This window comes from Pelmatolapia mariae, linkage group LG18, assembly GCF_036321145.2.
Source record: "Pelmatolapia mariae isolate MD_Pm_ZW linkage group LG18, Pm_UMD_F_2, whole genome shotgun sequence".
Classification (NCBI taxonomy): Eukaryota; Metazoa; Chordata; class Actinopteri; order Cichliformes; family Cichlidae; genus Pelmatolapia; species Pelmatolapia mariae.
The window spans coordinates 34,690,402-34,714,791 of record NC_086243.1 but is presented as its reverse complement, the minus strand read 5'-3'; the positions used below and the strand labels follow the sequence as shown (position 1 = coordinate 34,714,791).

The window sequence follows — 24,390 nt, the reverse complement described above, 5'->3', positions numbered from 1 at the left end:
AACAGCTGTGTTATAAAAATTATGACACCTGTGTAGATGTAATGAAGGAGAAAATGATCTACAAAGACCAAAAAAAAAGTATCAGGCTGTGAACACGCTTATTTCTGCTGTAAAATTTGAACATGGGAGTCCCTGCTGGAGCCGCTGGTGGGCATTAGAGGAACTCCAGGTGTTGGTGTTTTATTTTTCAGCCTCTGAGGGTCAGCAGAGAACAGACTGAGAGCACGCTGTAGGTATTACAGGTACTGTACTACAGTGGTTTGTATCATATCTATCTAATAGACTCCAATTTGTACATGTAAATGGAGAGTCCTCTTTACACAAGGTTAATTATGGTGTTCCACAGGGTTCGGTGTTAGGACCAATTCTGTTTACATTATACATGCTTCCCCTAGGCAGCATCATTAGAAGACATAGCATAAATTTACACTGCTATGCTGATGACACCCAGCTCTATCTGTCCATGAAGCCAGGTAACACACACCAATTAGTTAAACTGCAGGAATGTCTTAAAGACATAAAGACCTGGATGGCCGCTAACTTTCTGCTTCTTAATTCAGATAAAACTGAGGTTATTGTACTCGGCCCTGAAAATCTTAGAAATATGGTATCTAACCAGATTCTTACTCTGGATGGCATTACCTTGGCCTCCAGTAACACTGTGAGGAACCTTGGAGTCATTTTTGACCAGGACATGTCCTTCAACGCACATATTAAACAAATATGTAAGACTGCTTTCTTCCATTTGTGCAACATCTCTAAAGTTAGAAATATCCTGTCTCAGAGTGACGCTGAAAAACTAGTTCATGCATTTATTACTTCCAGGCTGGACGACTGTAATTCATTATTATCAGGAAGTCCTAAAAACTCCCTGAAAAGCCTTCAGCTAATCCAAAATGCTGCAGCAAGAGTCCTGACAGGGACTAGAAAGAGAGAGCAGATTTCTCCTGTATTGGCTTCCCTTCATTGGCTTCCTGTTAAATCCAGAAATGAATTCAAAATCCTGCTCCTCACATACAAAGCACTGAATAATGTTGTGCTGGGGATTACTTCCTTTTAAAAGGGTTTTTTCCTTCCCACTGTTGCCAAACTCTTGCTCATATGGTGTCATGTGATCACTGGGGCTTGTTCTCTATTATTATAGGGTCTTAACTTACAATATAAAGTGCACTGAAGCAATTGCTGCTGTGATTTGGTGTTACAGAAATAAAATTCAATCAAGCTGAATTAAACTGAACTGACACTCTTGAGTCTTCCGGCTTTTTCTGTTTTTCAGGAGCTATTTTTCTTCTTCATTATCGTGACCACAGAGGATCTGAGTGGGTTGAACTCTTTGCCCTACTTCTCTCAGTCTCGTTAATCAACAAGAACATGTTCGAACAGAGTGTTTTTCTTTGTCCTGCTCCTCTTCTTCCTCCTCGTCTGCCACCTCTTGCTTGCAACTTCCTCCTCTGCCTCTCAGTCTGGGTACACCAGCTCACCCCGAACTTTAAAACAGCAACAAGTGTGAACATTTCTGTGTCACTGTGTGAAGCTGAAAGAAAAGGCATCTGTGCTGACACTTTGTTTATCGCCTGTCAGCTGTGGTCACTGTTATGCATTACAGTACAAAATGTCTGCTGTTTAAGGAGAATGAGTGTAAAGTCCTGCAGAGGATAAGGAGAGCTACAGACTGTGGGCTCAGGACGCTGGGAGGAGGATGGGATTTCAATTAGGAAAAAACTAAATGAGACACAAAGCAAAAAAAGTCATTTAAAGTGGATCATGTGACACAGCATGTAGTTATATGATATTTAGGTGAAAATGAGTATCCAGGTGTTACCCAGCTGTCAGCCTATGAGGCTCCAGCTAATCATGACCCTCAGCTGGAATCGTGGTTAAGAAAAGAAATGGACGGACGTTCCAGTTGAAAATGATTAAAAATGCAAATTTTTGATTTGCAAAAACATACCAAGTGAATAGTTTTCAAATATAGTTATGGAATATTATGAAAAAGTTGATTATCAGTGCTGGGCTCGAGGGCCTGGGTGGATGCTGTCACTCTGCTTCACCACACCGTCCACGGTGCCTTGTTGTGCTATTTAAAGATGAACTTAGATTCTTGTGGAGCTTTTTTACACGTAGCATCCATCAGTCCATCCCAGCTGTCACAGGCAGAAGGCGAGCTACACCCTGCACAGCTCGCCGTCACACCTACGTCCAGCTTAGACTCACCAGCTGAGCACGTCTCTGCAGTGTGGGAGGGGAACAGGCCACACAGACACCACCAACCAAGACCTCCACGCTGTGAACTTATAGTTTATATCGTTTCTTTAGACTTTCTGTAACTTGTTCTTTCTCACGTTTCATCTCTGTTTATGCTCCGTGGATCCGTGGTCAGGCTATGAACACACCTTAAAGATTCAAACACACCGAAAAGTCAGTCGAAATCTGTCCACTTTTTTGAAGCGTCAGCGTCTTCCTGCCTGCTTATATTCAGGACAGCTGTGAGCTGTGATATTGTAAATGAGACTTCTTATTGAGACAAGATAAACCTTTATTAGTCCCACACGTGGGAAGTGGACAGTTCAAAGTTGAGAGCAGCAAGGATGAAGAAAAACAATGGAATAAAATAAGATCAAATAGAATAAAATAATAAAATACTGACCAAGAATGCACCAATCAGAGCACAGAGAACACATGATGTCATAAATGAGTCTGTAGTTACTGTGTGTTTTATAAGTTTTGTGGAGTTATGGATGCAGACTGTTTCGTGTGCGCAGCAGAGACACAAACACGCGGCTGATGGAAACAATGTTTTTTTATGATTTCTTCTGACAGCCTGGAGTTGTTATAACGCTGTGACGTCTCCGTGACGATGGTTGTGATATAAAACCTGTGGAGCTACTTTCTGGTGATGCTTGGTGTTTGTGAGACTGCAGCAGTGCGCAGACTCGTGCCTCGAGGCTCTGCTTTCGTGTTTTAGTTGCACCGGAGCTCGGGTTGCCTCCGTCGGTCGACCGTGAGGTTGCAGCTGCAGTTGCTGCCGTCACGGTCGCTGATTGGCTGCTCGCTCAGTTCCTCCTGAGGAAATCACTCCTTTTATAGTTAACGGAGCGCCGCGCGGTTGTTTTCCGGGTTCACACTCGCGCAGCATGTAGAGGAGGCGGACCGCCGGGAGACACCTGGACCACCGCGGACACACCGGAGCCCGGACGCACGGCATCGATCCGCACCTATCGATCAGCTATCAGTGAAGGTGAGGAGGGCGGAGGGGGGCCGTGTTGTGGGGAGAGGGAGGGTGGTGGTGGATTTGCAGGGAGGAGGGGGGCGATCAGTGCTCTGGGTGGATCCTGGTCTCAGATCAGACATGTCAAGTCCTGCAATCCGCAGACTCCGAGAAAAACTCCGCAGGGTTTAAAGTTCCTTCTCCTGCAGCCGCAGCGCCTCTGCCCGCGGATCACGGCTCAAATCCGCCTCCGCGCCAAGCTGGAGCTCCGTGGCGCTCCGGGCGAAGCGGCGTGTGTGTGCCGCGGGTAACGAACCGCTCGGTTACGCGTTTTTACGCAGACAGAGCCGGAGCCGCTGGCACGCGCTGCTTCCGGTCAGCCCTTCTGTCGGGCGGCGCGAGGAGCTCTGTGATCAAAGTTTAACGCAGCAGACGAAGCTCCTGAAGCGGGCTCACAGTTCCGAGACTCCCGGAAAGAGGAGCAGAGTCTCCGCTAAAAGTGCGGAGGAGAAAGGAGAAGCGCGCATTGATGAGTGAAACTGTCACAGCATCATCATGGCCGACTCCGTGTTTACTGCACAGCAGCTCACTTTCAGCTGCACATCACTGTTTATGGATCCTGATGGAATCCAGTTAAACTCTTTAACTGTTTAAAGCTGTGTTTGAGCTTCATTTATCAAACGTGGGCGTAAAATCTGACAATCATCAAACAGCAGACACGTTTAATCCACTAATCTTCACCAAAACACCAGCTGCAGTTTATAAAACGATATAAACTCTGTGTAAAGTGTCCCAGCTGATGTGCTTTAACTTATGTTCTCCTAAATTTACTAACCTGTTAGTATAACTTGCTCCTCTAAAAGTGACCGTCAGTCAGTTTTTGAGGCAGTGAGTTTATTTTATTAGAAAATGTCCTGAAATAAAGTTTAATAAACCGCTTTAAACTTAAAATATACAAATGTTTGAGGTTTACTTGTATTCAGTGTTTGAGTTTCTTCATTAGCTGTAAAAATGAAAGTCATATTAACTGATACTATATTAAGCAGATGTAACTTTTGACCCTTAAGTACTTAAGTAAATATAAGTAACTATGATTCAATGACGCTGACATTACTGATGTTTTAAGTAAAGCCAACTTTTCAGCGTTTGGTTTTAGGTGATGTGACGTGCATTAGTTGATGCCAGTTTCTAATATTTAGACATGATTTGTCGTGCCTCTGTGGTCCAGTGGTTAACACCTTCACCTTACAGACTGACGTCCCGCTCGATCCTGAGAGGAGACACAAACTCAGCCTTTATTTAGTGTAAAGTGTTTAACTCAGAGCTCTTTTGCCGTTGTTCTTTACATTAAGTCGACGTAACTCACAGGTCAGCACATTTTATTTCAAAATGTGCCAAACTAAAGTAGTCTGAAGCAGAGCTCTTTTATTTTGGAATATCTTTTAACTCACTTCAGTTCTGCACACTGTGAATAAACCAGCTGGTGTGACTCGCCTGCTTTAAGCTAACGGGTAAGATGATGTTTTCTGAGTTATTTGTTTGAAATGAAGCCATCTTACAGTGAATGTTGGATCAAATCTCCAACAGTGAGGCGCATCTAATGCAGCAAACAGAAACAACTACATTTTTAACCAGAACAATCTGGTTTATGTGCACATCAGCAGAGTTTGGAGGAAGTTTGAGCTGTTTCACTTAAGTATAATTAGAATCACCACCAAGCAAAAATAAGTTTGTGCACAGCGACGCTGAACGTTTGAGACCTCAGATGCGTTTTATTGCAAATGCTTTGACATTTGAGTCGTCGTCATTTCGCTCTCTTCTGCCTGAATATTTCTGCTCTCCTCTGCTTCATGTCAGCTGAGTGTCACCGACAGGTGATCACAGCTCGGTGTGGCCGCCGCACAGACTGATGATGGCAGAGCACTGACAGATAAATGCAGGCAGTAATATGCTCGAGTACATGTGAGGCTCTAGAAATGCTTTTTACTGTTCACTCGTTGTCTTTTGCTGTTTTATGAAGTATTCGCAGCCTGTACTGTGACACAGTGGTACTATCAGCACAGCGTAAATTAGTCTTGAAGCTTTCAGGAGAAAAACATTTTCTGCGAAGCACCGGCCAGTTTAACTCGTTGAATGTCAGGATTCAAGGATTTGATGCTTTTCTCTGATGGTAAACATGTAAAATCTGTAAAAGAGTGTTTTTGGTACCTCAGGCCAAACCAGAGCCTCAGACTGTCCTCACATCAGCACAAACAGCCTCTGTGCCACAGCCATGTCATTGCATTTGCAATGACCTCCATCCTTGTATAGCTCCTTCATCCTCTAACATCCAACAGTCTCGCTGTTTGTGGTTCACATCCACATGCTCTGAAAAGGTTTCTCTCAGAGTTTGAGCTTTTTTGGCCCCGTGTTAGTTTTATTCACCTGCTCCAAACAGACTTGGCGCTCAGAAAATGAAACCTGTGCAGGAGTACCAAAGTCTACATCAGGGTCAAGCTGCTAATTTTGTGAAGCGTGTCAGTTTGGAACGTCTTAATGTCAAGTTTTGTTTTCCGTTGACTGGTTCTTCTATGCCACATGCCGCAATTCCTCTAACGTCCACTGGAGGCTCCAGCAGTGAGGCTCTCATGTTAAAACTTTACAGCCTGATACCAAAACTTAGCTTCACCTCAGCTAACCGGAGTTCCTGAACTTCACCTCTGGACTGTGTTTGTGCTGTGGGAGGCTTTTTAGTGAGATTATCTGACCACTAATATAAGTGCAGTGAGGTTAATGCACTGAGAGAAAACTAAGTCTGAGCTTCGGTGTTGCTGAGTGTAGGATCTTAATCAGATTTGGTTGGATGCACTAATTAGCAACACTCAGAACGCCACCCTCCATCTTTTATATACAGTACTTGCAGTAGGCACGCCCTGTCCAGCTTGTTTGGGCGGCGACTCGTCCGCGCTGGTGGTTGGTTGAAAGAAAGTGATGTCCCCCCACATCACAGGTTCAGTTTCCTGCTCTCTCTGTTATGAGTCTGAAGTAAAGACCTGGTGGGGAAAATGAAGCGCACACTCATTTCTAACGAATCTGCTTCAAACTGTCGGGATGAACGGTTCCTCATAAAGAATTTTCTGCAAACCACATGTTCCTTAAAACAACATCACATTTCAGCGGGTTAGTTATTAATGGAGGGGAAGATTCGTTAATTTTAGCTCAGCTGCTTTAAACACCCACTTAGCTCCCAACTGACCAAACACCCAACAGAAAACTCCGTTATTAGCACTTTAAAGAAGTAAAACAGGACCTCTGACTGGTTTTTATATTCAACTTAATCACTGATACCCACCACAGCTCATTCAGCATAAGAGGAACTTTAGTTTGACACCAAGCAGAGAGAAGCAGCTTCACACTCTGACATCTCATTTATTTCTGCACAACATAACACATGATTGAGGATATCTTTATAGCTTGTGAATATTCTCAGAGATTAACACAGCAGCAGACTCAGATTGAGGATAAATAAAGAAAAGACTTTTATAAATGTATCACGTGTATTATTCTGGTCGGTCTGTCAGCAGATCAGTACATTTACCAGCTGGGACTCTAAGGAAGACTTCAGTGAGAATGTGACGTTTAGCACATCAGTGTAGGTGAGGTTTTTCTCGTGTGTCGGCTTCCTGGCTGCTTCGTGCTCTGTCAGACTTGTAGCTCAGGAGACGGCTTCAAAGGTGTTATAATAAGAGGGGATTGCAGAGAACGTTTGCGAGAATGTGCTGAAATGAACTTGAACTTTGCACACGGGCAGGCTTTAAGTGACTGAAGCTGTGCTGTAGATAAAGAGGAAATCGCCGAGGATTAGTGGAGCAGTTCACGTAAATGCTCAGTGTTTCATGTGAGCGCTGTGGAAACTTCCTCTGCAGCTAAATGTGAGCTTGGTGAAACATCGAGAGGTTTTCTGTCGTCGTCGTCAGAAGGAGACAAACTCAGAATAGATGTTTTGGTTTGGTTATCTCTTATCGGTGCAGCTTGGACTTCTTATTTTCACCAAGTGTCTTTCTTACCTGACCCGAGCTGCTCGGTCTGCGTTACTTCCTCTGTTTTTAAATTTAGGCCAAACTTTCAGAGACTTCATCACTTCCTCTTTTGACTGTTTTCAACAAGCAGGCGCTGCTTCCAGTTCAGCTTGCAGGCCGCAAACGCAACGCAAGCAAACGTTTTCTTTCAGTTTGAATTGGTTTGCAGCTGAAACTTAAACTCTGACAGAAAGCTTCAGTTTCCTCTGCAGCAGATTTCACACAAACGCACCGTTTCTCCAATAAAAGCCACTCTGTGTCACCCACTGTCCGTTTGTCGTGTTTCCTCTGAGGTAAAATTTAGGTTCCACTTCCACCTAATGGAGACATGCACTCACCAGACACTTTATTAGGAACAGCAGTGAAATAATGCAGCAGCTCTGCAGATACTCAAACTAAAAACTACAGCAGCCAGTGAGGCTGTGGCTCCTGGACAAGAACATCAGAACCGAGGTTCATCTGAATAGAGAACCAAAACCTGCAGCTTGTTTCACATGTGGTGTGACTTCAGCAGCAGTAAATCTGAATGCTCAGCATGAATGTTGCCTGTCAGCTGGGTCTGTCTGACATGTGAGACGATTAAAAACACTGAAATTACAGAAAACATGTCCCGGAGTCTCTGACTGATGTATAGTGAACAAACAAACTGATGTCCTGCTTTAAAACAGCAGCAGTGGAGTAAAAACTGATTTCACTCCACGTTAGCTTGTGTCTCAGTGAGAGACTGTAAATAAAAGATGGATGTGGCCGGCGTTAGACATTGTTGGTTGGATTTCACATTTTGAAGCCTTAGCGGTGATGTTTTGTCTGCTACCCTGTGGTTTTAATGAAGCCCCGAGTATCCATATTTGGACGAGAGGGTCAAGCTAAGGTGAACTAGCTTGGTTGGCAGGCTGCATCCATAGACTGCACGTGTGCATCGCACAGATACCTGCTGATTACTGTTAATGCCATGGACTCTGAAATCAGTGAATCACAGTGGGCATGGACATCTTGTATATACAGTTTATGGCTGACCTTGTGTCTCTTTAAGTAATCCAGACTGACTCTGTGATGTTGAGGTCTTTATCCTGTCTTCCTTCTCTCACCCCAACCGGTCGCAGCAGATGGCCCCGCCCCTCTCTGAGCCTGGTTCTGCCGGAGGTTTCTTCCTGTTAAAAGGGAGTTTTTTCTTCCCACTGTTGCCAAAGTGCTTGCTCATAGGGGGTCATATGATTGTTGGGTTTTCTCTGTATGTATTATTGTAGGGTCTAGCTTATAGTATAAAGCTCCTTGAGGCGACTGTTGTTGTGATTTGGCGCTGTATAAATAAAACTGAATTGAATTGAGGTCGGCCCATGTGTCCTTCTTCTTCTGGATAAAGATCATTGTTCCGGACTCATACTTGAGTCCTGGTGGACTCAAACATCCAGAGTTATCTTTTGCTGAATGTTTGCATCGATGCTAATCTTCATAGCTGCTCCTTTTAGCACAGACCTGTTAGCATCCACCAGGTTTAGGTTTATGGCTACGTTCACATTCACATCTCCATACAACCAAGTGGGAATCTGACATCAGAGGCCAAAGTGTCTGTTAGACTCTTCATCTGAAGAATAACCAGCTCTATTTTCTTGGTTTAGGGTTAGCATGTGGCTAAAATTCTAGCTAACCCCAACCTGAAGTGGTTCACCAGTGACCTGGTGTACGCGAAGAGGTTTAATTACATTTCTTTATTTAACCGTCTTTTTGTTCGGCCATGTTTTCCTCTGTGACTCGTCTCTGACTGCTGAGCATCAGTCTTTAATGTGTGAGGCTGAATTTTCACTGTGAAATCAGTGTTTTCACCTCTGTTACAGTGAGTGTGCGCACAGTGAGTGGTTTCGATTGTGCAAACACATCGTGTCTTTATTCTGACCATGAAACGCACGTATCCTGTTCTGTCTTCTTATTTAGTGCTGCATGTAAAGGCTGTGGCTATAGCAGCATCCAGCTGATATCTCTGATAATAGGTGAAGATGCACCCACTGCTCTCTGTCGGTGTTTCTTCCAAGCAATTAAAAGTCTGACTACATCTAAGAGACGTGAAGAAATCCTGATCTCATACTGTTAAATCTGTGCTCACATTCTGTGTTTGGTGTTGATCTGGTGACTCAGGCAGCTCTGATCCATTTAAAGGGTCAGTTCTCAGACGCTGGGAGGATTTCTGTTTATGTTTCCAGGTAAAGGCGCTGAACAGTGCTTAAGTTTTCTACTTACCCCATACTGGAGGTTTCATAAGCTCTGACAGATATTGTGGAACACCCCATAAATTACAAAACTGTGAAATAAAGCCAAGCTGGTAGGGACACGCTGCACCAGAACTCCAGCAGTTTCATAATGGAAGCTCTGATTCATCCCAGATTGGGTGTGACAGAGTTCGGAGGGCTCCTCTCCGAGTCTGAGAGACAGAACGTGAAACTCTCGACGCACTGAGGAAACGCAGGCCTGCAAACACAGAAAAACCACAGGTGGAAATGTGAAATATGAACCAATATCCTGGCTTGGCTCAGGTATCGTCAGTGTTTCACGTTAAAGAGTGTTGGACTCTTAAACTTACTTTTGAAGCACAGCATCCAGTAGCTTTGACCTCTTCTTCTTCTTCTGCCACTTGGCGAGCTCCTTTGCCACCAAATGGAAAATGAAGCTAAAGATCTTAGAAGCATGTTACAGACTGGCTTTATGTGAGCTGTGTGCTGTTTGAAAAGAATCTCAGTGATGCATTGATACCTGTGTCGATGTGTTTGAATGCTTCAGTGTGTCGGTTTAAATGTTTCATCATCCTGCAGCACGGCTGCGTCTCTGTGAATCACATGTGTGCAGCTCTGAATCTGTTTGCTGACCATCGCTGTCATTGTTGTTACAGCATGGGGAACCTGATCAAGGTATTAACCAGAGACATCGACAACAACGGTGGAAACTTCTTCCTGGACTTTGAGAGTGAGACACACACACACACACACACACACACACACACACACACACACACACACACACACTGATTGAACATTCCTGTCATCAGGTTTGGAGACCCGTGTTCACGTCAAGCTGTCCAGACCTTTTCTTTAAGCTCACCTTTCACTTAGTAAACAGTAAATACAGAAAGTCTTTGTCAACATGAAGCTTTCGAGTTTCTTTATGTCACCGTGTCAGGGTGGGTGTGGGGGTGGGGGGGCTTCAGTGAAAGAAGGATTCAGACTGTGTAGAAAAGCTCAGAGTGATTTGTGTGACTCAGAATCAAAGCTGATTGTTCCTGATGCAGCGTTTCACTGCCCCGTCTGGGTTTGTGGTCACCAACATTAACAACGTGCTGCTTTTTGTTTTCAGGCCAAAGTTCAACAAAAATGTTCCTATTAAATGTTTTTACACATAAAAAATCTTATTAATGAGTTCTTTACCTGATCAGCAGGTTAGGGTTGGGTTAGTGAACAGGTTAAATATGACTTGATGCGTTGCTACGGCGATGCCTGTTCTAGAAGCAGGAAACAAACGCCACAGTCTGACGCACATGTGCAGATCTGTGACGTCAGGAAACATTCAAATAAAAACAAACTCCACCTGAGACAGTTCGACCTTTGACCCTCACGTCTTGTGTTTCAGACGCTCAGCCCTCACAGTCGGAGACGGACGTGTGGGAGAAGGTGAACCAGGTACTGACGGAGGCTCAGGTCATCCTGGAGGACCTGCAGTCGTACAAAGGGGCAGGAGAAGAGATACGACAGGTGAGACTGAGCACCCAGACGAAGACATGCATGTGTGCGGGCCGTTATAATTACAGCGCCGTGCGTGAGAGTGATGTCACAGGAAACGGCATCAGTGTTCTTCCTGTTATCGTGCAGGAAAAAAGATTTCTCACTTCCAGCAGTGAGAAGTCATAGAAGAAGAAACGTGATGCAAAAGGATATCAGGTGAAAGAGCGAGAGCTCAGAGCACAAAGGCATGAAAACGTATTTTTAGATTTGGTGTGATTTCCACTTCCTGTGGATATCGCAGTGATCTCACATGCATCCAAAATAATCTGCGTGCAGATTCCATGAAGCATTTATGACTTCGTCGCCGGCCTGTACGGGTCGCTCTTCGAGCGCTCCGGTTCCTCACGCCACCGTGGACACGCCAGCTTTTTGTTTCTCGTCACTGAAGCTTCAACAGAGGAGGAAAACAAACTCGGTCTGGGTTTGAGATTTTTATCAAATCCAGTCTTCCATGAAAAAAGTTCCAAAATAAAAGTTGCTGACGTCGGGACGTAAACGCACCGTCTGCTGGAGCTCTTTGTTTAACTTTCCAGCAGGAAAAAGATCGTGAACAGTCTTAGTTTGGTATTTTCATCCTTCATAGTCGACTGTTTACAGGATGGATGTAGTGACGAGTCACAGAAGTCGATAAATGCAGACTGTGTAAAGATGTTTCAGTGTGAGAAGCTCGAGGATCAATAAAGGCAAACTTTGATGATGGCAGGCGCAGATCTGCCCGAGAATCTGTGATATTTGAATTATGAGAATATAACTTATAAATATGATCATTATGAGGAAGATGAGGTCTCTACTCTGAGTTCTACTTTCCTCTGATAAAGCAGAGCGTATCTGTACAGGTCACATGATGAAAGTGACCACAAACATCAGTGTAATTCGATCCGATTCAAGAAAAAGTCGTCATAAACGAAGCAATGAGAAGACGCCGGTTTAAGGAGGTTCAGTTTTTATTGTTTACATCTTTGTAAAACTGTCTGTAGTATGAGAGTGAAAGTTTAAAAAGTAAAAGGAATGAAAACCACACAGCGGAGTAATTTCAGGTAATGATTAAGAAAAATGTTTCTGCGTTTATGAGCCAGACTGTGCTGTCAGCGATCTGAGAGAAAACAGGAACAAATGTTTCAGTGTGAGCGTGTTTTTCACTCGCTGAGCCGTGAATGTAAAAACGCCGTCAGCAGGAAGTGGCGAGAGCCGTCCACGAGAGGGCGATCGGCTGAGCCGCTGTCACTGCAGCAAACAGCCGCTCCATCAAACAGTGACACAGGAAGCAGCTGATTGGGTCACAGCCAACGTGAAAAAGCAGAGAAACGTGCAGGAAAGAACAATAACAACAGTGTGTGTGTGTGTGTGTGTGTGTGTGTGCAGGCGATCCAGAATCCCAGTGTGGAGGGCGTGCAGGAGAAGGCCTGGTCTGCTGTCGTTCCTCTGGTCATAAAACTCAAAAGCTTCTATGAGTTCTCCCAGAAGCTCGGTAAGAACCACAGACGGCCGCTTCAGCTTCAGCATGTTTAAATATTACAAACAAAACAAACATAAATAAATAACAATGTTCAAAAGGAGCAGGAAGAAGCATAACCTTCTTTAATAACCGTTTTCTGTTTGTGCTGCTCCTCTGTATGTATTTGGTTTCATAACCTCACACAGAGACACACACACACACTCGTATACACACTCACTCCTCACGCACAGACGCAGAAACGTTTCAGGGATGTTAGCAGCTAACGTCTCACTGCAGCTTCACACTGAGCTCAGGTTTCTGTTTGGCCTGAAATCAAAGAGGTGCTTTCTAACGCGTCCCCGCAGAGACCAGCCTGCAGTGTCTCCTGGACGTCCTCACCAGCTCCAGCTCCACTCCCACGCAGCACCTGGAGCAGAAGCAGGCTCTGGCCCGGCAGTTCGCCCACATCCTGCACTTCACGCTACGCTTCGACGAGCTCAAGGTCCGCTCCCCCTCCTCCTCCTCTGCTCTTCATCTCAGTTATTCACTGCTCATCCTCCTCTTCATGTTCTTCATCTCCTTTTCTGATTACTGCAGATGACCAACCCCGCCATCCAGAATGACTTCAGCTACTACCGCCGCACCATCAGCCGCATGCGAATCAACAACCTGTCTGTAAGCAAACAGCTCAAAAATGCATCTGAAAATCTAAAATATGTCACAATGATTGAAAGAGAATAAAAAATCACATAAATGCTGTAAAATGATGGCCTGTATATAAAAGATGGCTGCAGCCCAGGCTGTAAGTGTCTCAGAGAACGGAGGCTTCACCTCACAGATCTCTGCAAACTTACAAATCTCACTTCTACATTTATTTAAATTCACTTTATAAACTTACAAACTGCCACTTTTTCAGTCTGAAGCAGGCAGTGAAGTCAACAACGAGCTGGCCAATCGGATGTCTCTGTTTTACGCCAGCGCCACGCCGATGCTGAAGACGCTAAGCGACGCCACGTCGAAGTTTGTCTCAGATGTAAGTTCCTGCACACTTTCACTTCTGATTCAGGGTTTTTATGTCTTCACTGCTGGAGGTTTTTTTACATCCTTCAGTGCCGCCCTGAAATGTTACCTGAGGGAACTTGTCTTTACTTCCTGTCTGAGTCTCCTGTTCCTGGATGCTCACATTACACATGATCTCAGTCTCTAATAATGAGGTCTGTGTACGAGCTGCAATCCCTGTGAGCACGCAAACTGCTCCCAACACAGTTCATCTGCATGATGTCATATGGTGAGAGTGCATACTGAGGCCTCCACCCACCTACAACAGTTCAAACAGCCGGCCAATCAGGTGAAAGCTGGCTTAAAGGCTGAGGAGCTAAAACAGAAGAATAAAGCTGCACAGAGGCTCAGTATGAGATACAGTCTGTGTACTTCAGGACTTTTTTATTTACAGTTTTTTTAATATACAGAACTGTATGCTGGTCTTTATTTTTATAACCCACCAGCAGAGGGCAGCCTCAGCACTGACTGTGAAAACACAGTTTGATAAACTGATTCTGTGTCTGATCTTTGTCGCTCAGCATCCAGAGGTGCCGATCGAAAACACGACAGACTGCCTGAGCACGATGGCCAGCGTGTGTAAAGTGATGCTGGACACACCGTAAGTCCTGACGTGTCCCTGAACACACCACGATCATCGTTTCTCTGTCATCAAGCAGATTCATGACTGTGTGTGTTTGTGCGCAGGGAGTATCGCAGTCGTTTTGCGAGTGAGGAGACCGTGTTATTCTGCCTCCGTGTGATGGTCGGCGTCATCATCCTGTACGACCATGTTCACCCAGCTGGAGCCTTCGTTAAGACCTCCAATATAGATGTAAGTTAGCACACATAACTTTTTTTAAATTTTACAAATAACCCTGCACACTTCTGTAATGATCTCCTCACAGTTTAAGAAAATCACCCCCGTTGTCATTTCCCACGAATCTGCTGAGCATGAAACTGCAGGGATCAATCAATCAACTTTTGGTTTTTGGTGCTTTTCAGATGAAAGGGTGCATCCGAGTGCTGAAGGAGCAGCCGCCCAGCAGCGTGGAGGGTTTACTGAACGCTCTCAGGTGTGTACTCGCCGCACAAACACATCAAAACTACCAGCACAGCCAAACAGGCTTTAAATGAGCTCCACCCTTTCACCCCTGCAGGTACACGACCAAACATCTGAACGATGAGACTACCTCCAAGCAGATCAAAAACATGCTGCAGCAAAATTAACCCGACATGAAACTGGAAGGCTGCAGGGAGGTCACAGTGTTTGGTCCGAATTTCAAAAGAACTACTGAACAAACCTTTATCTAATATTTCTGTGATTATTGTTTTAAACTGTCATTTTGAAAAAAAAAAGCTGTTTTTGTTGTTAAGAAATTTTTTTAAAAAGGGAAAAAAAGGACATAAACCAAGAACAATTGGTTAAATATGAACTCGAGTCGCATTCACGTCATGTGTGGTTTACAGGCCACCTGGTGGACATTAGCAGTAGTACAGCTGACTTAATGTCTTAAATCTCTTTTGCTGGTTATTGCAAATTTACAGAAAGTCACACATGCAGAAAACATATCAGCGCCCTCTGGTAGAGGCGTTTGTTCCAGCCCAGCCTAAAAGCATCCTGATGATGTCGCATCCACACCTCTGTCATTAGCAAAGTTTACAAAGAAGCTAGGAAAGTAAGAAAAGCCAGTGAACAGGCCGAGAGTGTCACTCTGGCCTTTTAGACTTCATGTTGTAAATGCAGGAAACAGAAGTAAACAGGAAAGTTCACCAGTGGAGATGATGATGATGATGGACAGCCATGTGGGTAAAATTTCAGACGCATGGAAAACCTGGAGGTCTGCCTGCAGCTGATTGGGTCTCATTTATATAACAGAAACAATCAAAAGTGAGGTCGCAGCAGTTCGATGTCAGAGGGTTTAAAAAAGTCAACCACACGACTAAAATCTCCAAACCTGCGGAGCGAGCGCTCAGCAGGTCGTCTGTAACGCTCAGTGACGTGAATGCGGCTCGGTCGGCCTTTAAAGCAGCACAGATCAGTCAGTCTCCATCTGTTTAAGTGTTTTGGTGGTTTAATCACCACTTCGGCCTCTTTTCCATCACAATAATTTTTTTTAAGAACCCAAGACAGCTTTTATCTGAACTCCTCGGCCGTCGTTCCTCAAAGAAAAAACCCTCTGTGGTTATTTTGAGGATCTATTTTCTCCACCAGTCCTCTCACCAGCGGAACAAGATCCAAACATTATGGAAACCATCTGAAATTCGACATCACTGCCAGTCAGCTGTAGTCGAACAAAACCTTCGCACTCCTGGAGGCAGATTTTATTGTCCTCTTCTGAGGATGTTTTCCCCCTCACATTTATAAAATGAGCATTAGTATGTTTTTAGGGTCTTGAACCGCTGCTGTTGTTGTTTCCAAAATCTTTATCAAACAAAACCAACATGCAGGAAAACCAACCCGTCACCACGGCCGTGTGTCGAGTCCTGCTCTGCAGAACTCACACTTTTATTTTTTAACTTTAATGAAATGTAGTTTGATGTCTGCAGTGAGGTGAGGTCAGCTGTACAAAACGTCACAGCCAAAGCTGATGTAGCCATCTCAAACATTACAGAAGAGTTTCATCGAGCTGAGGTTAGATGTTTCAGTCTGATGGTAAATCTGAGGCCTTTTCAGTGTTTTCATTTTCTTGTGTTATGACTGTGCTGAGTTGTTCTAATTATTTGATGGTACGTTGAAGTTTCTTTGGTGGAAAAGCTTTAATTCCTCATTTGGTCCCCTGGTTTAACCAAACACACCGTTTCAAATAGTTCTCTGTGGTTTCATGTATGTTCTTTACACTCAGCTCAATTTATCTTTCATTTGTTAAGCTTAGACTGAAACGTTGTTGAGGTTTGAAATCCTCTAACACAGAAGAGTTTAACTGTCGGGGGGAGGGGCTGAGAGCGGGTATCAGCCAACCAAAGAACCACTGTGATGATGATGATGATGAGGATGAGGAGGAGGATGAGGTACGAGGGAAACCGAGGAGGACTTTACTTTGGGCCGGCTGACTGGAAACTTTGAGCTTCTTGTTTTGCTTTGTACGTTAGCGCTGCCGTTTCAGGGACTGTATGGCATTAAGTGTTTGAAATGATGTCTGTGTTGGCAAAATAAACTTTTTACATTTTTAAGAATGACGCATCTGTCTCTCATGTCATCATCAAGTCCTGAGTGGGAGCGTCCACACAGCAGTTAACTAATCAAATGTTTCAGGGTCACTCATCAGACCACAGGGGGGCGCACTAAGCAGCAGTTTGACCTTTGTGTTCGCTGGACGACGACGTCCTTCTAAAGTCGGGACAGCCTCCAGCTGTAAACCAATGAAAAGTCGAACCTGCTCCTGATTAAAAGTTTTTTTCTCAAACAGAACTCGTTAATTTTGCTCCGTCAGAGGTGGAGGGAGGAGAATGCTGTAACTATAGCAACAAAAATTACTTCGCGTTGCACCAAACAGTTTAATAGTTTAATAAAATGTTTAAAGTGTATATTTGAATTAAACATTCAGACATTTACTCCTTGCAGCTAAAGTCATGCACTGATCTCAAACACTGAAACAAATCTCGTATAAAAACCTTCATATTTTAAACGTTCCCAGGAAACATGAAGACGTTCTGCATGAATATCACGGCTTCTAAACACTGAGCGTTCACTGCAGGCCGCACGCTGTGGTGAGATCTAAATAAACTTATAAAGCATATTGATAACATGGAGCAGAGCCGCAGGAAGTACTGAGGAATAAAGGCGACCAGAGGAGAAGTTCTGGGAAAGAAGAGTGAAGATTAGTGAGCAGCAGCGGTGTCACGTCAGCAGCAGGTGGGCTGTTTGCTCCGAGCGAGCTGATGGACGGAGACAGGAGCTGAAACATGTCTCTGTGGAGTAACTGGAGGTGTGGTATCACATACAGAGCTGCAGGCTTGCACCACAGGTGTCTCTAAGTAATGCAGCAATGATGTAAAGTGCGACTTTCTTCAGGGACTTTTAAATAAGTGAGGAGGTGTAGGCAGCATACTGGATTTTTGGAGTAACGACCCCAACAATGTTAAAGGTGGACCTGCCAGGTGGGAGGAGCCAAGAACATGCAGGTGACGGAGACTGAAATGTGGTGACTCCTAACAGGCAAAGCTACAGAACACAGCAAAATAACCTTAACAGTGGAATAAACACAGGTAACAGAATAAAAGAGGCTCACGGCAGCGGTGTAAATAACAGCCTTACTGTGGGATATCTCACACACGCCTGCTGTACAGTTTGTGATGCTCTCTGTGTGACGGCGAGCTCACACATCACACACGGACGTTTAAATCCAAAGACGTTTATCGGGCCTGGTCTGCCGGGTAATTCTCCCCCACAGGTGCTTCCGGACTTTGTTTCCGACCTCTGTGAGTCCTTGTGTGAATTTTCAGCTTGGACGGGTCTTTAAATCGTTTCTCACAGGTGCTGCAGGAGTAAGGCTTCTCACCTGTGTGTGTCCGCATGTGATACAGCAAATGGATGTTCTGGATGAAACCTTTTCCACAGGTGTTACAGATGTACGGCTTCTCGCCCGTGTGGATCATCACGTGCTTCTTCAGTGCCGTCAGTTCGGTAAACCTTTTCCCGCAGGTGTTGCAGACGTACGGCCTCTCACCTGTGTGGGTTCTTATGTGGACCATCAGGCCTTTCCTAGAGCTGAGACTTTTCCCACAGGTTTGGCAGGAATAAAGTTTCTCCCCTGTGTGGACGGTCATGTGGTTTTTCAGCGCTGATAAGTCTGTGAATCTTTTCCCACAAGTGTTACAAAGGCATGGCTTCTCACCTGTGTGAGTTCTCATGTGGACGTTCAGATTACTCGGCTGACTGAAGGTTTTCTCGCACAGTTTGCAGGAATACGGCCTCTCGCCCGCGTGGGTGTTCATGTGGACTTTGAGGTTGAAGCTACTGTTGAAATGCTTCCCGCACGCCTCGCAGGAATACGGCTTCTCACCCGTGTGGATTCTCATGTGGACCAACAAGCTGTAGCTGCAGGTGAAATGTTTCCCGCAGGTTTCGCAGGAGTACGGCTTCTCGCCGGTGTGCGTTCTCATGTGGACGGTCAGATTGCTGCTTTGGCTGAACCCTTTCCCACACGTTGTGCAGGAGTACGGCCTCTCGCCCGTGTGGATCCTGTGATGTCGCTCCATCTGCGACTTGTGTTTGAAAACCTTTCCGCAGAAAGCGCATTTTACCGGCTTTTTACCTGCAACAGTGTTGCAGTTATCCACATCACTGTCACAGTGACCTCTGTTTCTGAACTGTTTCTTCCCTCTTAGCTTGATCCTCTTCCCTGACTCAACATTCCCGCTCCCTTCCCGATCTCGGCTCTCAGTTTCTTGAGAGCTGTGAGAGAGGAGCTGCTCACTGATTGGTTCTGATTCACTGTGGTCGCTTTCACCGTAAGTAAGAGTCACCATAAAGGTATCCGTCTCCTCCTTCAGTCCCAGCGGCTCTCCCTCCTGACTGCTGCACAGTTCGTTCTGTTCCTCTTTAATCTGTGGAGGTTCTGGTTCCTCCTGGTCCAGACTGGAGCTCCTCTCCTGGTCACAGAGCTGCTGCTCAGGGAGAACCTCCTCTTTACAGACGTGCTGCTGTGGGACGTCTGGAGGGACACAGAAAGGTTTGTAGTGTGATTACAGGAAAAGTAAAAATATTCTAGAATCTAATTTTGATTAGAGATGAAATGTCACAGATTATTTGGATGCACCTGAGAAACAGCTGCTGAAGGCTGACAGAGTCCTTCAGCTCAGGGTGAGGAGAGCCTTTTTGTACATGGAGTGGTTTTGCTTTTTTTTCCCAGGTATTAATAAAAATATTTTGTTTTGCCCTAATTTGACCTCCTTGAATCATTTTTCCAGAATTTCATTCTTCCTTGCAACCTCCTGAGGAGTTTTGTAACATCAGGATAAAAACATTTATCTGTTTATAAATGTTAAAATCAGAGATGCGCTAACTTGAGCCAGCTGTGACATCACAGTGAGACGCTGGCTTCAGCTGTCTGCTGATGCACGTACTGATAAACTGGACACCTCACTGTACAGAGACCCAAACATTAGGCTAAAAACATAGAACGTGTGTTTCCATCACTGACTTATTTATTTTTAATGTGAAAGTGTTTCCTGTTATTTACAGTCTGGTTAGTTTGTCCTGTCTCAGTGTGACTGCAGCTCCTCACACTGAGGTCTGTTATTAGACCAGGCTGACGCAGCTTTGCCTGCACCACATCATCAAATAATATCGGTACAGGTTTTGATGTGATAACTGTCACCATATCAGTGACACAGACATATCATCCTGTATTTACATTCCCTGTCTTCCCTTCCCAACATCAAGCGCAGACATGTCGCAGAGAGCAGCAACACACGGCTCCACCGAGCGTCGCTGGAGCGCTCGCTCGACCCAACATCTGGGTAGAAAATCAGTTTCAGTTTGATTGTGTGACAACAGTGAAGCTCTGTAGAGTTACACAGGTTAAGGTACTTTAGTTACTGTGAAACTGAAGCTTTATGCACTTATTTTATACTTTTACTTAAAATTTCCATTGAAAACAGCCTCTGCTGATATTGTGCTGCATCACTGCAGATAATGCTGTGTCACCATTATTACACTATAATGATGCTGCTGGCACTTTGTGACAGTTGATTCCTGCTTTGACTCAGATCATCAGTAAGAGAAGGATAGAAATGAATTTTCTATGTTGTCATAAAATCATCATCACACATTTTTTTCACTGTCGTGATAGAATCTGTTGTTTATGAGGCAGAAGAAGCATCACACAGTAACGCGGCTCTGTCAGAGCCAAAGGGACCAAACCATAAACTGATAACATCAGATCCACTTCAGCAGGCGGACTTTCACAGTAAAATGTTCATTTGTGGAGAAATAAGTGAAGCAGCTTTCAGGATGTGGAGCTGTGACGTGTGCTACAGTCAGATTACTGTGCAAACGCACGTAAATCAATATCAAATCAAAAGAAATTTTTTAAAGTAAAAATATTATATTTAAACTTTTAATTTTTCCCGAATAAAGTTTTCTAGAGATTTGAAACAAGACTTTTTTGATTAACTAAGCAAAATTGATATTGGATTTAAAAAAGCTGAAATCTTGTCCAGTCTCTGCTTGTAGCCGTGTGTCCTGTGTCTTATATGTGCTAGGAGGGTCTACTCTTAGGCTACGTTCACGCTGCAGGCGAAAGCGCATCAAATCCAACTTTTTTGACCCTATGCGACCCATATCTGATCACGCTTTGACAGTGTGAACGGCACAAATCCGATATTTTCAAATCCGATCTGAGTCACTTTCGTATGTGGTCCTGAATCCGATACATATCTGATGTTTTAGAAAGCGACTGCTGTTTGATGGTCATGTCGCACTAAATCCATCTTTTACGTCACTAACACAAGACAGACGCCGATTATCAGCGCCAGAGAAGACATCGTGAACGCTTCCTGGCCATCCCGTGAAACTGTTGGGAAGACAACGTTGGAGAAACGTGAACATTTTATTTGTACTGTATAATCTGCAGATTCTGACAGAAATCTGCAACTATCCTTTGAAGCACCGCTCCTCTAAAACAGCAATAAGGACCATTATTAGGCCATATGTAAATAACAAAATAACTTTATAACTTAAAGCAAAATTGGGAAACGTAATATTAAGGGCCATCAGTCAAACAATATTGTTTGCTCTGGGTCTAAACTGAGCGCGTTGTGTGTGACGTCTTCTTTTGCGCATGCGGCCGCTTTGAGGGTTCACACTAGAGCGCGTTTGCTGTCACATTTTATTTGTAGTGTGAACGAGCAGACAAAAAAATCGGATTTGATTAAAAAATCGGAACTGAGCATCAAGACCTGCAGTGTGAACGTAGCCTTAATTTGTACTCCTCACCCTGCGCTCCTACACACATGTAAGACTCACTTGCTTCATTAGGACCACCTCAGCTTCACACACCTATTCTGTGTAACTTGATTTCAGGTTTCCAGATGACATCCAATGGTCTGCACTGATGACTGATGTCTCCCTCACACTGCATGGTATTTTTTTCCAAAACCAGTGTGAAGGTATCCGTCTCCTCCTCCAGTCCCAGCTGCTCTCCCTCCTGACCTCTGTACAGTTCCTCCTCTTCCTCTTTAATCTGTGGAGGTTCTGGTTCCTCCTGGTCCAGACTGGAGCTCCTCTCCTGATTCCAGAGCTGCTGCTCAGGGAGAACCTCCTCCTCCTCCTCCTTACAGACATGCTGCTGTGGGACGTCTGGAGGCACAACAATATTTTTAAAAATGTAATAAATTAATCTAAAATAATTATAAAAGCAATTTCTTATTTTAGGTACTAACACTTAGAATAAACGATGGAAAATGTATTTGTTGTAGAAGGCAATGAGTAACAGTAATAACTGGAAAAAAATACGACAAAGCTAAATATCTCAAAATTAGACAAAAGAACAGAGTTCAGTTACACAGAAAAAACAAATAAGCAAAATAAAATAGAGCAGGTCTCGACTGAGAAAATGCTGCGGCTCCTTGACGCAGAGGCAGTTACTCGACCCTGACCAGGAGAGGGCGCTGCACGCCGAGAGCCGTGACCTCAGCGATGTGGCGTCACACTTGGCTGTGAACCACACCAGCGTGAGCGGAATATTCATGTTTGTGTGGACAAAGGGCCTGACAGTGGGTGGAAAAAAACCCAAACCCAAAAATAAAGATTTTCCAGTAATTATTTTCGGTGTCCAAACTCCGTATCAAACTTTTTTTAAGGCAAAGAGATGGTTGAGCAGAAACTGTTCTAAACATCTGATGACTTCAGCTGCAACGAGCCAGAACTGAAGCCTTTAAATGGTAAAGGTTTACTGCTTTCTCTGCAAGCTGCTTTGTAACCCGCCTCCCCCAATAACATTTTCATGCTGTATAAAAACATCACGTGTTCCTGTTCCGCTCCATCGACCTCTGACTGCGCATGCTTACGTGGACAATCATGGACAATAATAAACTAATAAAGCCGCAGAGCTGAAATTTAAGTTCCAGCTCACAGGGACTCAAATGTTTCTGTAACTGAACAGATCCTGATTGAAGCAAACATAAACACACGTCACACAGACAAACTCAACAATGAATGACATCAGACAGACTGTTAAAAACATGAATGCTGTTTCTCCTTAAATAAATGTCCTGTCACGGCTGTCTTTGTCCAGCTGACATCACTTTTCCCTGAAAGTGTCTTCACCTCTGTGAGATGAGCTCATGGCGTTTGTATCTGTTTTCCTGGACTTTAATCCAACGCAGAGCTGTGATGAGGATGAGTCAGCTTCATGTGAGACTCACCTGTGCTGTGCGGCTTTATGTCGGGTTTCCAGGTGATGTCCAGCAGTCTGCGCTCATCCAGCTCTCCCTCTGCGGCTTCCGTTATCCTCTCCTTCTTAAACTCTGTCGCGCACTCAGGAGAGGACATTTCTACTCCAACAGCTGAAACATTCCATCAGAGATACAAACACGGAAACATTTTCCTGGTTTTAGTTCTCGGGTCTTCAAGCTAACGCTAGATGCTAACGCTTTCATTGTTTACATCCGGCAGATGTCACACTCTGAGGTTCCGACGGTGATACTGTCGGACTTTGGTTCCGCCCTTTTCCCCACAGGGAGCAGAAGTCCCAACTGCTCGGTGTTAGAAATAAAATCCCAACAGCAGCTTTACACTCCACACAGATGTTATATATGTGTTCAAATATTATGATTTCAAACCAAATATAAAATACTAAAGCTCCGTTTATGGAACTGGTGTGGGATGTTGAGGAGGAGTTATACTGTGGACTGCTAGTTAGCGCTGTATAGTTTTTATATGACTTTGTTTTTTAGAATCCTTAGGCTGGTTTCATAGATTAAAACTTCTCAGCTGGTTCCAAAGTCTCTGTGTCCTCCTTTGGTTGCTGTCCGTCTGTTTGATAGCTGTTCTCCTGATGGAAAAGGACCTCTCTTCCTTTCTTTTTACAGACAGCAGACATAAGATGTGTGTTAATGAGAGGGAGACGAGTGCAACGGTGATGCTGTAAGGATCAGAGCTAGTAAAGGTGGATGAGTTTAAATTCTTGGGGTCAAATATTCAAAGCAATGGACAGAGAGGTGAAGAAGAGGGTGCAGGCAGGGTGGAGCAGGTGGAGATGAGTGTAAGGGGGACTTGCAGCAGAAGGACAGCAACAAGAGTAAAAGAGAAGGTTTACACGATGGTAGTGAGACCTTAGGCTCTTCACTGGGAGCGAGCAGGAGCACAGGATCAGCTAAAAGGAGGTGAAGACCTCCGTCAGCACAACACACCTGTTTTGTAGAGCAACATAACAACACTGACACATTTTAATCACACAAGAAAACAAACCAGCCACATGTTTTTGTCATATCAAACCACAATGACCACAAAATGATGACGAGGTTTGTAAACATTCTGTACACACACACACACACACACACACACACATGTCTGGTTTGCTATCCTCGTGGGGACATCCCATTGACATAATGCTTTCCCTAGCCCCTTACCCTAACCCTAACCATTAAAAATGAATGCCTAACCCTAACCCTTACCCTAAACCTAACCATAACCTAATTGTAACCCTGACAGTAAAACCGCATTTTGAGTGTGAAAATTGCTTTCAACCCCGAGGGGACCTGGATTTTGGTCCCCACGGTGCAGAAAGTCCCCACCAGGATAGTAAAAGTCAGATTTTGGTCCCCACCAGGATAGTACGAACCCGTACACACACACACACACACACACACACACACACACACACACACACACACACACACACACACACAAATGTTGCAGCTGGAACTCACACCATG

At 44.4% G+C, this 24,390-nt stretch overlaps 2 protein-coding genes across 3 annotated transcripts; one reads left to right on the top strand and one right to left on the bottom strand.

Annotated features, from left to right (window-relative positions):
* The first annotated feature begins 2,647 nt into the window (after positions 1-2,647).
* Positions 2,648-16,683, top strand: LOC134616397 (CYFIP-related Rac1 interactor B-like). Its single transcript, XM_063461265.1, has 11 exons — positions 2,648-3,238; positions 10,148-10,221; positions 10,882-11,003; positions 12,396-12,501; positions 12,834-12,970; positions 13,066-13,143; positions 13,385-13,501; positions 14,049-14,128; positions 14,215-14,341; positions 14,512-14,582; positions 14,667-16,683. The coding sequence occupies exons 2-11, from the start codon at positions 10,149-10,151 to the stop codon at positions 14,734-14,736; spliced, it is 981 nt and encodes a 326-aa protein (XP_063317335.1). The 5' UTR covers positions 2,648-3,238; position 10,148; the 3' UTR covers positions 14,737-16,683.
* Positions 16,684-17,054: 371 nt separating this feature from the next.
* On the bottom strand, positions 17,055-23,120 carry LOC134616369 (zinc finger protein OZF-like). 2 transcript variants are annotated; one of them, XM_063461223.1, is made up of 3 exons: positions 22,879-23,120; positions 21,512-21,811; positions 17,055-19,163 (listed from the first exon to the last, which is right to left on the bottom strand). In XM_063461223.1, the coding sequence occupies exons 1-3, from the start codon at positions 23,003-23,005 to the stop codon at positions 17,863-17,865; spliced, it is 1,728 nt and encodes a 575-aa protein (XP_063317293.1). In that variant the 5' UTR covers positions 23,006-23,120; the 3' UTR covers positions 17,055-17,862. The 2 variants fall into 2 exon arrangements, with proteins under 2 accessions (XP_063317293.1, XP_063317294.1); XM_063461224.1 differs by having other exon boundaries at positions 21,665-21,811.
* Between the last annotated feature and the right edge of the window lie 1,270 nt (positions 23,121-24,390).

What these genes read in the sequence shown, in the direction of transcription:
- LOC134616397 (XM_063461265.1), top strand. Translation starts at nt 10,149, where the DNA reads ATGGGGAACCTGATCAAGGTATTAACCAGAGACATCGACAACAACGGT. An exon ending in CAGGAGAAGAGATACGACAG is followed by an intron (nt 11,004 to 12,395) that starts GTGAGACTGAGC and finishes GTGTGTGTGCAG; the next exon opens with GCGATCCAGAATCCCAGTGT. An exon ending in TGAGTTCTCCCAGAAGCTCG is followed by an intron (nt 12,502 to 12,833) that starts GTAAGAACCACA and finishes GCGTCCCCGCAG; the next exon opens with AGACCAGCCTGCAGTGTCTC.
- LOC134616369 (XM_063461223.1), bottom strand. Translation starts at nt 23,005, where the DNA reads ATGTCCTCTCCTGAGTGCGCGACAGAGTTTAAGAAGGAGAGGATAACG. An exon ending in CATAAAGCCGCACAGCACAG is followed by an intron (nt 21,812 to 22,878) that starts GTGAGTCTCACA and finishes TTGTGCCTCCAG; the next exon opens with ACGTCCCACAGCAGCATGTC. An exon ending in AATCAAGTTACACAGAATAG is followed by an intron (nt 19,164 to 21,511) that starts GTGTGTGAAGCT and finishes GTGTCCCTCCAG; the next exon opens with ACGTCCCACAGCAGCACGTC.